The following is a 13,738-nucleotide window of genomic DNA, read 5'->3' as shown; positions in this document are numbered from 1 at the left end:
TACTGTTTAGTGAAGAGAAAAATAGAAAAATATTATGTCTATAATGTCAATGGTCAATGCCCCTACTCATGACTAAAGAATTCAGACAAGAGTGTATTATAATACAAATAATGTAATTGCAACTGCTCCTACCTACAGGTATCAACCATAGAACCCTGAACCATATAATATTATCTATGCTACTGTTGTACTATTGTTATTTGTCCTACAGTAGTTGTTGTACTATAGACTCTAGTACTGCATTTGCAGTATTCGCTATAAAAAAAATAATCATTGTATCACAGTATTGCACTATCGTCTATCATCTGTGTCCACTGTACTGTGAGCAAAGTGAAAGTTTGATATTGGATTACATCTTTATATCTTTATTCTATGGATTACATGTTAATATGTGATATTTATTACTAAACACAATACAACATCGTACACTTAATTGTTACTAATCTTGATATCGACGTTTCAATTACTAATATCGTAATTTTAATTTCATATTATTAGTTATCGCTTATCATCATTGCAATATAATACATTACGATTATTTAACAAAATTGTCTAGTCTCTAGTATTGCGTTAAATAAAAAATAAATAAAAGTAAAACCCATTACCAATATACTTACTTGAATAATATTATTTCCGCAGTGTTCATATAATTTACCATGTTTTTAGGAATCTCTAGTTTTCAAAAAGGAGTTTTATTTTTCCGAAGTAAATATAAAATTAATATCAACGTTCAATAAGAACAAATCTACCAATGTTTTTTATCGTTTATTTTTTAGATATATCAAAAATTAGTGCAATGTCTCAATATCATACACTAAAAATTGAAAATCCTAAAGAATTTGTTTATAGTGTCCAATTGAATAGACCAGATAAGGCTAATGCAATGAACAAAGCAATGTGGTTGTAAGTAATATTTTAAAAATTGCACATATATTCTACGATTGATATTTAAAGATATCTCTATGTAACCTTTATGGAAATTAAAATTTTTTTTCGCCTGTAACATTTAATGAGACCTAAAAAATGAATACAGATTAATACTAATAACAGTGAACTCTAATTAATACAGATCTAGAGTCTACTGTTATTAGTATTTTTTAAAATACTAACCGAAACTGAAACTCACAAAGTTCAAGTTTATTGTTGATATTAAACATAAGCATGTGCACAGGAGAAGTGGCTCCAAAATGTTCTGTCCCCAAAATCTTCTATCAAATTATTTAAAAAATATATATTTTTCATTTACATTATGCAAACAAAATACTAGAATAATATTGTACTATTATTTATCATAATTTTAAATTGTTTAATGATAGAAAGCTTTAACAATGGTTACTGGTTTGTTTTATGAAAATAATGACTGCACAACAGCATTAAATATATATCACAACCTCAAATTAGTAAAACAATTAAACCTAAAAGTACTTTTTAAACATTCAAATATTTGTGTTATTGTGTTTCCTTATTTTTTTAAAAGATACTAAAAACTGTTATAATATTTCTGTTTTAATATATAGTTGTATAAATCGATATGTAATATCAATAGTATTGTGTGAAAATTTCAAAAATTGTTAACTCATCTTGAGATCATAGCTAGAAAAAATTCACACAGATCCTAAGTACCCCAAGCTATTGCACTATTGCCTCCCATATTAAGAAAATCTATGCACGCTAATGATGCTAAAGTTATGTTAATTAAATTACTTACTAAGTGTAGGAAGTTAATTTTGAAAATCATTACTTAAATCTATATACTTCCAATTAAGCTCTTGTTTATTTGAGGTACCTAAGGAATTTAAACAATTAACTACAGAACAACAAATAATTTCTAATAACTTCTATAATTACGTATACTTAGCAAACAATATAAAGAACTAATACATAGATACAATGTACCTCAGTAAGACTAATGACAAAACACGTATAATACAAGTAAAGCATATTATAACCAATGGGCAATGTTATAAATTTATTTTCAGGGAAATAGGAAAATGTTTTAATGAACTAAATGAGAACACAGACTGTCGAGTAATTGTTCTTTCAGCTAATGGAAAATATTTCACTTCAGGTATAATTTAAATATTATATTGTATACTAATAATGTAATTATACATCAGACAATACTCTGTCTGGCGAGAGAACATGTTCCAACCTGACTAAAATCAGTTCTTCTGTTCATCCCTACACACATTCTGCTATAGTAGAACCAGTGTTGCGTGGGGATATACAGAATTAGTATGTTCTCTCACTGGATTGAATTAAGTATTTATTAAAATCTTGATCGATAACAAATAATTATTATGTTTTGATAAAAAAAAAAAAATCACCTGTGCTTATAATAAATAGTAATATTAAGTGTTCTATAATATAATAAATTTGCATTGTATTGAGAGGGTACAGCATAATCATTATATATTATACTCATTTTTTTCCAATAGGAATCGATTTATTTGACATTATGAATCTTGGCCAAGAAGTTGCAAATCACGATGACATTGCAAGAAAATCAAAAGTTTTACGATGTTTTATTAAAACTTATCAAGATTGTCTTACCGCTCTCGAAAAAGTATTATTTACATAACTATTCTTAAAAACACCATTAACAATTAAATATAAACAACTTAATTATTCAATTTAAGTATGTATAAACCTAATATAGAGCATTTATCTATTTTATATTATCACTTGTTAACATTCAAATTTTAATTGAAAAAATTTATTTGTCAGTGTGATAAGCCTGTGTTAACTGCTATTCATAATGGATGTATTGGTGGTGGAGTTGATCTAGTTTCAGCAGCAGATATACGATATTGTACAGAAGATGCATGGTTTCAACTTAAAGAAACCGAAATTGGTTTGTTGAACCTATAATTATTATTAATATTTAGTTTTTTAATTATTTGGTCATTTTTTTTGTTTGGAAGATTTAATACAAATTTTCAGCTGAGACCTAAATTAATAATTTTACATGTTTATTTAAATAGGAATGGCAGCAGATGTTGGTACACTGCAGAGGATGCCGAAAATTATTGGAAGTATGAGTACATTCAATGAACTAGCATTTACTGCTCGTAAATTTCATTCTTCAGAAGCCAAAAATATTGGTTTTGTGACTCAAGTTTATGACACCAAAGAAAGGTAATTTATCAAATTCTAGCATTTAAAAGTAATATGACAAGTTTGTTATAATTAAAGAAAACAAATTATGTATTTCTTTTAATTGAATTGAATTTTTATTTAGTTGTTTATCTTACTAATATATGTTTATATTCATTTTAAATGTCAGTTACTAAATAATAATTGTATTTTTTTATGTAATCATATATTTATAGTATGTTAGAAAATGTTATGAACATTGCTATAGACATAGCCAGCAAAAGTCCGGTAGGAGTCCAAATGACTAAAAGAAGCATAATATATTCACGAGATCATACCGTTCAAGAAGGATTGGATCATATTGTAAGTTAACAAGTATTAAAAATGAATAATAAATGAATAATAGTTGTGTACCTTCAAATGGTTTAAAATTACTTATTATTTAATTGCTTATTAGACTGTTATAAATACATAAACTGTTTAAACCATTTTTTTTTTAAATAATAAGTAATATTAATACATTCCTTGTGATCAGGGAATAATAATATTATCTGAAATTTGTAAATTCAAGTATATTACTAGGCTCAAATTGTTCTAATTAAATAATGGTATTGATTCTATGATATCCAATAACTTGTTTAAAAATGGTATATCAGTACATAGTATGTTCACACATTAAAATTTTACAAAAAACAAAATTTTAAAAATATATATATATATATTTAATTTACAGGGAGACTGGAATCAAATATTATTACAAAGTGAAGATTTCATCAAAGCGTCAATGGCTGTTGCAACAAAGGATAAAAAACCAATATTTTCAAAATTATAATTTAATTTAATTATTACCACTAAATTTAGTAAACTTATTTTTAAACGTAATTTTTGACATAAATCAATAATAATTGCTCTCATATATTAAGCAACAACCAATAGGTACCATCCAAAATTTAGTTTGATTTAAAATATTTTTATTTTATATTGTTGGTTGCTTTCAAAAGAGACAATAACACCTAATTTTTGTAAAATATTACTTAAGTAAATTGTATTATTAAAGCTAGTGTTATTACTCAATACTTTTAAAAATATGATTTCTTACAAATTTTAAATATATATTCATATTTGTTCGTAAATTATCTACACATTTTTTTTATCATATTTTTCCTTATTCTAAATCTTTATAATTATTTTTAACTACTACATTTAAATAATTCACATAATAGGTATTAGGAAGTAGTTAAAAATAATAAATTATCAATTACAATTTATAATAACATAAATACAAGCTGTAGGGTTGTAGAATCTGCAAACTTGTTATAACACTTTATCTATTCCTGATTTTTATCTATTATATTAAAACTAGAGTGGCTTGATAGAAGCACTCTAATTAAAACCAATACTTAAATTCAAAAAAATAAATGACTAAAAAGAATTTGAATACATTTAATTGATGAAAATGTTATCAAATTATAATGTATTAATTGTGTCAAATAAAGGTTTATTACACTTAAAAACATAGTTTTTTTCAAAATCATTGTCTATTGTATTAGTTCTTGTTAATGCCAACACTAAAGATTTATTTCACAGATGCACTACTGTGTATAGAAAAGCCAGAACTCATTTTAAATTATTAGCCCATAACGGACTGTACCTAATCTACCTATTTTATATTATTTATTATTTTAAAAAAAATACAATTTTAATTTTTGTGGTGATCATTTTTCAATAATATATAGTTCCAAAAATTTATAATTAACAATCAGAAAAATGTATTGATTGGAAAATATTAAAAACAATAAACTGGTAATTATATATACCCAAATACTGGCTAGAACAATTAATACAAATTAAGCAAAATAATTACAACATTAAATTGGAATATTACTGAGGGTGATTGAAATAACTAATAAACATTATTTAAAGATTAGACAACATATTATGTTGTAATTTTAATTTAATTTTTAAAATTATTATTATAGTATTTAATACATTTCTGTGTAGGTAATATTATCTTGATACAAATAATACGTGTAATATAATATACATGATAAGTAATTATTTTTGCTAACTTCAAGTTACAATATAAGAGCTTCTAATAATAAGTGTTCTATACTTAGTATCCTCTAGTTGAACCAAGAGTTTGCTTAAATTTCATACATATTTTTAATTATTATTTTCAGAAACTCTTTAAAAGCTCAAGACACGCTTACAAGATTAGCAAATAAGATATAAAATTATAAAGAAACTTATGGTTTCAAATAATTATACTCATTTATATGATTGACAATTATAAATAAATATATATATATATATATGTGTGTGTTAGTTTTAAAATAAAGGCAATAAAAATTAAATATAATATACATTTTTAAACAAACAATATTTAAAGTTGTTAAAAATTTCAGATCGATGTATTATATATAGTTGACTATTGATAATTAATCCATAATGCAGTAAATTAATTGTCGTGCCAATTTAGGTCCAACTAACATTTTATATTCTTTAATAACTTGTTCATCTTGATGTTTCTTACGACCAATTATTTTGTACGCTGAATAAGGCATCAATGAACCACGATATAGAACTAGAATCTATAAATCATAACGTTATCACATAACATTGTATATAAATTAGTTTCATTAATTATTTACATTATCTATTGTGAAAATATCATCTTCTTGAGTATCATCAGACTCGTTGAATATTGAAAACATTTTATCATCAAGTTTCGGAATGCATTTTTCAATTGCATGCCATGTGTATTTAAGTGGGCATAATAGGTAAGATGGACGAATCTTTGCCTTATAGCGCATTTTTGGACATGAATGTATGTAATAGCCCATATAGTAATACTTCAAATCAGGTGACATGTTGTGCAATTGTCTCACTAAACATATCTCCCTAAAACATTCTTAGCGTTAATAAATTTAAATTTAAGTAATATTTTATTATAAGCAATATTTAATTTACCTTAAAGAGCTGTAAGTTCCTAACACCATATGATGATAGTCTGGGTCGTAAAATAAATAGACAGATGATACACACTTTGGTAAGATATCTATTACTCCAACAGCTATTAGTTTATCACCAAGCCAGTACTGTTGATGAAATGAACCATACCCAGGATGATCGGGATGATTTGATTTTTCTGCCTAGAAAGAAAATTGTTAATATTTATTTGACTATAATGATGAGTGTGGAAGCTTTTATCAAATTGGTGGATCGATCAGACCGACAAAATTAAAAATAATTGAGCATAACACATGGCATGGTATTTAAGTCCTAGGAAATTAATGATACCTTCAAAGGTGAATCAACAAGAAATGATAAGTATTGCTCCATATTACAGTCATCTGGTGTTTCGTTGTGCACAGTTATTTGATATTTGGCAAATAGGGTAGCTCCAGCAGTGAAAGTTTGAGAAAATGCTTCTGTGCCGGTCTTGACCAAGGACACCTTACATACAAAAAATTTTAAAAGGTTAAGAAATAAAAGCTTACTTTCAGAGGTGAATCGACAAGAAATCGAATAAATTGTTCTCTTGAACACCGTTCAATTTTATCACCATGTATAACAGTTTGATATAATTGGTATACTGCAAACTCATCTTCAAAAGAATTGCTTGAAGACCTCATTGTTAATAATTTTATCTAAAATTGATTTTTTTTATTTAATTGCTAATCTTAATTTATATGAGATAAAAACGGAACATGTATTAATTTATTATTATATCTATAAATAAGACTACTTTAATCATTATAGTATTAAGATTTTTTTTCTTACTACACTCTTCTTTGACATGTAAATTAGATTTTATAAACTGAATTTAATTAGTAAAAGTGTGGATATGTAGGTATACATATTAGCTTTTAAGTCTTTTTAATACACTATTCTATAATTTATTGTAATGATGTGATTTATGTATTTAATATTGATTTTATTTATAAAATATATAGTATAACTATTTATTGGATACAATTCCAGAATTTAAAATTTAAATTTAAATTATTAATAAATTATAGCAGGATATTTGGTAGATTTAAAATTTATATTATTATTACTTTAAGTAACAATTACAAAATTTATAAAAACTAAATCCATACAGAGACAACAAAACAGTGTTAAGTATTTAAAAAAAATTTAGATAGTCACATCTGAGATGAAAAATTTAAATTTTCGTTTACTATTTTACTAAGCTTATATCAAAAATGATAAAATTTAAGCAAAATTAATGTATATAAGCTGTAACAAGACTGTTTAACAAATTTCCATTACAAATATTACCATATTTGTTAAATAGTCCAGTTACACTCTGTGTATTAAAAGTAGGTAATATATGTATTTATTAAACTAAAAAATAAAAATAAATTTTCAAGTACTATAAAATTCAGAAATTTCACATATTTTGTAGTGTGTTAATAGTTTTATTGTTAAATACTGATAGACCAATAACCTTAACGCTAGTGAGAAAATTAATTTAGCTAAAATCAATTAGTTAAAAATATGACAACAATAAGGCATCTAAAAAAAATTAAAGTCATACTCATTAAAATTGAAAAAATATAAATTGAATTAACATTGGTATGAATTTATAATAATACTATGAAATATCTGTAAATTAATTTATTACTATTAATATGACTACTTACTCTTAATTTTTTATCCCCATCAGTATATACTGAATCATTTTCAGCAATAAATTCTTCTAAACATTTTTGTTGAGGAGGTGAGATTTTAGGTACAAAATTTGGATCCTTGGCTAGTTTTTTTTGAATGCGTAAAAACTTTTTTTTTTTTGAACTCGGCAAATTTGGATCAGCTCCTTTACCTTTAATATTTAGATAATATATTAATATTATAAACGTTATTTTAGGTGTAAAATAAAGAAAAAACTTTACCTGGTTTAACTTTTTTAGTTTCTTTCTGAGTTTCAACGTTGAAATTTAAATTAAGAGGTACAACCATTTTACTATCTTCTGTGAATTAAAAAATATTAAAAAATTATTATTATTATGCATATAATACATAAAATTATTTCCCAATATGTAGTCTATCGCAGTTTTATTTACTACTTAACTATAAATTTGTGTATAATATGTGGTATACTAATCTATTATATTCTACTGTAGATATAACACATCATGACATCATTATATTATAGTATTATTGATAATTTTAAACCAATGTATACATTTTATCTTTATATTACCTAGTATCTATCATTAATAAAGGTAATCTACATTTCCGATTATAAATGAGTGGAGGCAAAGTGAGTATACTGCTGGCATAACAACAGTTTAGAATGTTTAGATGATTTAGTGTAATTTGTAGTATATTGAACTGTATAGTATAGTAGATTATAAATAACTTTTTAAAATGCTTTTAAAATAATTGTATAGCATATCTTTTACCAATAAATACACAGTTAAATACTTACAAGATTTTAGCCAAAAAAGTGGTGGTAAAAAAACAAATGTAAAAAAATTATCAATGAAAAGTACTAGAAGTTTTCAAGTGTAAAAAAGACTGCCAAACTACCCAATCAGCATGTAAAAAAAATGCATCTTATGCAAATTCAAATGACTAAAAATGTAATGGGCCGAGTCTCAGCAAAATCATAGAGATTATGTCTTGAGTTACCGAAAATAGATTTATTTGATTGTAAAATTTACGAGCAGATCTAGAAATACTGTTTGTGACTGGATGAATCTTTGTAGAAACATCATTGAATATCTATTTAACAAAAGACAATATTTGGGGAGTTTTAGTAAGATTGTTCAAATTAACGAATTCTGTGGTATACAGAAAAATAATAAAAGACAATTTTAACTTACTGGATTAAAAGCTGCATTTATATCCAAATGGGGAGATGAATAAGATACCAATAACAATATTGATATAAGAATTGGTAGACAGTGGGTATTTGAATTGTTATATTTTGGAAAATGGTTCAACGGATAAAAGATTTTTTATTCACAAGAAAATGGTTAACTAACATCACATCATACAATTCAAAATTAATTATGGAATAATGTGTACTAATTATTTAACAATTTTTATTTATGATTTGATTTGATTTAGTTCTAAGATATTTCTTTACAGTTTAGAAAATGTGTCATATGAATTAAGACTTATTACAAAATTAATTAACCAGGTATAGGTGGTGAGAATTAAATGAAAGTGGTAATATTTTTTATTTATTCTTAAAAGATATGAAAATATATTTTGTGGGTAATCCATAACAGCTTTAATTGTAAACTGTGAAAGCTTTTTATATACATTTATATAAAATTTAGGTAGACCATATAGTATTTATATTTATTATTATAGTAGGCCATATTCATTATTGGTAGAATGGTAAATGACATATTTTTTTTTTGTTGAACCAAGTATTAGGAGATAGCTATACATAAATATATCATTGAATATAGTTGGTAAGTTTAATAAGTTTTTTAATTTATATTACCTTTATTTGTAATAACTAAAGTACTATCACTTGAACCAATATCAGAAGTACTTTGTTCTTCATCAAATAAATAATCACTATTAGTAATTTTCATTTTATCATCATGATTTTGTATGTCTATAAGAAAACGATAAATTATTTATGTATATAACCTTGTTTAATAAAGGCTTGTCAATAATTATATAACATATTATAAGGCTTTAATAAAGAATTAATAAAATATTAATAATGTAAAACTAATTTACTAATAAATTAATATTATAAAGTTAAGATAATTATGAATGAATATGAAAAAGTATCGAACATAAACTCAATACAATAATGTCTATATCTAAACCAAAAAAGAAAGGAAAACAAATAAATTACCTTCATATTTCATGAGGGGTTCTCTTTCAGCTTGTTCAGTATTTATTGGATTTTTTTCATATTCTCCATTTTTTAAAAATGCAGTCACTCTTTTTATGATTTTTTTCTGTGACTTTGATATCTCAAAATTTAAAGCATCACATCTGTTTTATAAAATAACTAGATAATTAGTCATAAGTTAGTCATTAGACTGAAAAATAAAATTTTATTTTATTAAAATAAGTTTCAAGATAGATTAAGATAGATATCTTAAAGTTTTAACTTTTTTTGTCATACTATTAATATGATAAAAATTAAAACCAAAATCCACTCCTGGTCTAGAAAAAAAAATAATTAAAATAACTACATATAATCAAACATCATAGATTATACCTGATAGTGTAAAGTGGACAACAAGTCTTATCCATGATTGATTTATAACAATACTTGCCAGCACGTCGCCACCCACGATCAATCATATCTTGGTATGCTTCTACTGTAAGACTAGAAGCCCACATGCCTATCAATCAATCATATTATATAAGTAAAAAAAATGTATATTTAAGGTCATATAGCTACCAAATAGGTATGTACAATGTACTATAGTCTAAACTTACCATTGCTATAGCTAGAATTGTCTTTCTTACAGTAACCACAAGAGGATTTTTCAGTCAACCCATTATAAAATATTATGCTTTTTGCATTATTGTGTTGCATGATGAACAACCGACTTGGAAACTAAATTGTATTTAAAAAGTCTAAACGCACTAGATTTGAGTTCAAAAATTAAACACTGTGTAACCAAAAACTACACTTGGTTAGCTGTGCAAAGTATATCTACAGAGTTAAATTACAAACGCTAATATGTAGTCAATACACGACAGATTGTTATCTTCAGACAGCAGTACAGTAACACGTAATAAAATTAACACGGTGACAGTAGGTACGCTAGTCTATGCAGTATGCACAATAATGCTGTGCCCAGTGATCGCGATTAACATAATTATTTGTTATTATTTATAAATTTAGAAAATCTGTAATGTCTACAAGCTGTGCGTCTGTATCTATAATCTACTTCAGTGTTGATAATGAATGATAATAGAATTCCATTTCACAATATAAATAATGTAATCACCGGCTGTAGATAATATAAAATCTAGTCATAATGAATAATAATATAGACTAAAAGTCAGAGAAGGTCTTCTTAGATCAGACAGGGCCGTATTGGCGCATAAGCACTATAGGCATTGTGCCTAGGGCCTACGAACATTTTTGGGGCCTACAAAAATAAAATGTGTGATTACTATTTTTTTTGTTACAATTATCATGTTTAATACTTATAAATACGAGGGATAAAGACATATTCAAATTGGCAGTAGAATAAGTTTTTTTTTATGGTTTTAACAATTTAATTTTCTATATATTTGTAGACTGAGTAAAATTAATTGTTTTTAAAGATTTATTAAAATTATTATCATATAAAAGTTTAGATTTGATTTTTTTTGTTTTTAAAGGATTGACATCGAAATTCAACGCTTCATCTCCTAAACAGAAGGTTTTATATCCATTTAAATACTGGACAAGGCAGTGCTGTATAAGCGCATAGGTATTAAAAGCACTGTGCTTAGGGCCCCAAGGCTGCAACTGAAAAAAAATTTAGAGGGAGGATCCAACATTTTTTTTTAATATAAATACTAAATACTGAAAGTTTAGAGTTAATTAACTTTATTCATCACTATAAAATATTTCTATTTTTAAAAAAATCTTGAGGGACCCTTGGACCCTCCTCCAGCTACGTCTTTGCCTAGGGCCTACGATTGTATTAATCCGGGCCTGAGATCAGAGGTTTCCAAACTGTGGGTCACGAATCTCGAGACCTAAAGAGTTGAGTTTTGAAATATTTATATATACTTTTTTAAGATATAAAAATAAAATGTATAAATTATTTTTGTATATATGATATGAATATGATATTTTAAGTATGCATTCGAATATAAATTCAAATGAATACGACACAACTCATTTTTCGTGTAACACTGTAACTAGGTGGGTACATTAATGATCAAAAGTTCGAATTTAGTTTTATCAATTATCTGAATTGATTATTATCTACGAATCCACAACGATTGCAAATAAAGGTAGCTTATAATCTATAGACTTTGCCTAACAGTGAAACGTAACGTGTCATCACGACGGTACGACACTAGCATACTAAAAGTGTTTAGGTACTAGTTAGAGATCAACAATGAAACAAAAAAAAGATCATTATTAATATGTTGTCAGTTGTAAGAATTAAAATATGTAAAATTTTTCAAAATCGGTCTTAAAGTGAAAAATATAAAAACTTTTTCGATTTTTTGCCTAGTTTTTTTTTAACTATCAATAAAAATATTTTCATTGCTAAAAAATTATAAAAATATAACACAAGATTCATCATACATTTTTAATAATATAAATTTATAAAAAAATTGAGCGTAAATCTATACAAAAAAAAAATCTTATGAGTTTTTGAAGTCAGAATTTTAACGAATTTCGATAAAATCACAAAAATTAGCAATTTACTACAAAGTATTGTAGTTACAAATTCATACTAAGCATTAGTATTACAAAGTTAAAAGATTTGTGAGCATTTGAAGTTCAAATTTTTAGACTTGGTTTATTCAATCTACAATAACTACGAACTAGTATCCTCGAACGATTTTTATTAGATACTTAGAATTTTCAACAAATGTTTATATTATACACGCTACATAATATAATTTTCAAAATATTTTAGATCTTTTTAAAATATTTATGGCCATGATAAATTTTTGATTTTTTTTTTCTATAATTATCAATAAAAAAATATTTACTAAGCCAAAATTTTTAAAAATTTAACACATCTCAAATAACTTTTTCTTTTTTCTATAAACAAATATTAATATTAAATTCAAATTTTTAAAAAATGTTATGCATTTTAAGTTAACATTTTTATAAAATTCGTTAAAATCACGAAAATGTATAACTATTCCTAAAAGTATTTTGTGGAAAAATGGTAAAATCTTCGATTTCTATATAGCTAAGGTTTGAACATTTTAAACAATAATTCTAATAAGTCATAAGTAGGTACCTACTAGAACTAAAATGTCTAAGAAATATATAAACATAGTTGTTTAAATATATTACCTATATACTTGCAAAAATTCTCTCAATAAACGATTTAAAAATTCTCAAGATTTTTTTATATTTATTTGAAATTACAATTTTAATAAAATTAGTTTTAATCACGAAAATTTGGTAATTATTTTATAATTAAAAATGTATGAAGTGCTTAATTTTTATAACTAAGACTTGAAATCTTATTAGATGATTTTTCAATATAATTGATACTAGAACCGAAAAAATGTATGAAAAATTATATAATATATACTTAATATTTTTTATAAACGATTAAAATTAAAATTTGAACGAAATTTGTCAAATGTAAATTGTTTTGTGATAAAAAAGAATTAAAAACATTTAAGACTTGAACATTTAATACAAAGATCCTCATACGTTATTCTTACAGTTATTAAAAATATTATCGAAAATACTTAAGTATATAATCAAGATTTTTTGATTATAAATATTTAAATTTTAAGATGTTAATAAATTCGTCAAAATTGTGAAAATATGCAAATAATATAGGTATATTATTATTTATTAATAAATGTATAATACCTAGGTATCATTAAAAATTTATAGTGAACATACTTATACCTATTAGTTATATAGGTACTAATTATAAAAAGGTAGCCATTAAAACACTAATCATAGATACACGGTATACGCTACTTAGGTACCTATTGGAAC

The 13,738-nt window shown here is 24.6% G+C and overlaps 2 protein-coding genes across 3 annotated transcripts; one reads left to right on the top strand and one right to left on the bottom strand.

Annotated features, from left to right (window-relative positions):
* The first annotated feature begins 205 nt into the window (after positions 1 to 205).
* LOC113556278 (delta(3,5)-Delta(2,4)-dienoyl-CoA isomerase, mitochondrial) lies at positions 206 to 4,120 on the top strand. The gene is made up of 8 exons (XM_026961131.1): positions 206 to 705; positions 777 to 903; positions 1,980 to 2,068; positions 2,439 to 2,566; positions 2,728 to 2,854; positions 2,985 to 3,138; positions 3,333 to 3,459; positions 3,830 to 4,120. The coding sequence occupies exons 1-8, from the start codon at positions 657 to 659 to the stop codon at positions 3,926 to 3,928; spliced, it is 900 nt and encodes a 299-aa protein (XP_026816932.1). The 5' UTR covers positions 206 to 656; the 3' UTR covers positions 3,929 to 4,120.
* A 962-nt stretch (positions 4,121 to 5,082) lies between these two features.
* LOC113556251 (arginyl-tRNA--protein transferase 1) lies at positions 5,083 to 11,221 on the bottom strand. 2 transcript variants are annotated; one of them, XM_026961086.1, is made up of 10 exons: positions 10,525 to 11,221; positions 10,301 to 10,427; positions 9,929 to 10,071; positions 9,563 to 9,679; positions 7,995 to 8,072; positions 7,746 to 7,924; positions 6,597 to 6,746; positions 6,067 to 6,248; positions 5,748 to 5,997; positions 5,083 to 5,687 (listed from the first exon to the last, which is right to left on the bottom strand). In XM_026961086.1, the coding sequence occupies exons 1-10, from the start codon at positions 10,622 to 10,624 to the stop codon at positions 5,535 to 5,537; spliced, it is 1,479 nt and encodes a 492-aa protein (XP_026816887.1). In that variant the 5' UTR covers positions 10,625 to 11,221; the 3' UTR covers positions 5,083 to 5,534. The 2 variants fall into 2 exon arrangements, with proteins under 2 accessions (XP_026816887.1, XP_026816886.1); XM_026961085.1 differs by lacking the exon at positions 6,597 to 6,746 and adding an exon at positions 6,397 to 6,552 and having other exon boundaries at positions 10,525 to 11,217.
* Positions 11,222 to 13,738: the final 2,517 nt, after the last annotated feature.

The sequence above is a fragment of the Rhopalosiphum maidis genome, chromosome 3 (assembly GCF_003676215.2).
Source record: "Rhopalosiphum maidis isolate BTI-1 chromosome 3, ASM367621v3, whole genome shotgun sequence".
Lineage (NCBI taxonomy): Eukaryota > Metazoa > Arthropoda > Insecta > Hemiptera > Aphididae > Rhopalosiphum > Rhopalosiphum maidis.
The sequence above is the reverse complement of the archived record's forward strand: the minus strand, read 5'-3'. Positions and strand labels throughout refer to the sequence as shown.

Excerpts from the sequence above, each read along its gene's own strand:
- LOC113556278 (XM_026961131.1), top strand. The coding sequence starts at position 657 with ATGTTTTTAGGAATCTCTAGTTTTCAAAAAGGAGTTTTATTTTTCCGA. Across the intron at positions 2,567-2,727 it reads GTCTTACCGCTCTCGAAAAA|TGTGATAAGCCTGTGTTAAC; the intron begins GTATTATTTACA and ends TTTATTTGTCAG. Across the intron at positions 2,855-2,984 it reads ACTTAAAGAAACCGAAATTG|GAATGGCAGCAGATGTTGGT; the intron begins GTTTGTTGAACC and ends TTATTTAAATAG.
- LOC113556251 (XM_026961085.1), bottom strand. The coding sequence starts at position 10,624 with ATGCAACACAATAATGCAAAAAGCATAATATTTTATAATGGGTTGACT. Across the intron at positions 8,073-9,562 it reads TTTAGTTATTACAAATAAAG|AAGATAGTAAAATGGTTGTA; the intron begins GTAATATAAATT and ends TTTAATTCACAG. Across the intron at positions 7,925-7,994 it reads AACTAAAAAAGTTAAACCAG|GTAAAGGAGCTGATCCAAAT; the intron begins GTAAAGTTTTTT and ends TAAATATTAAAG.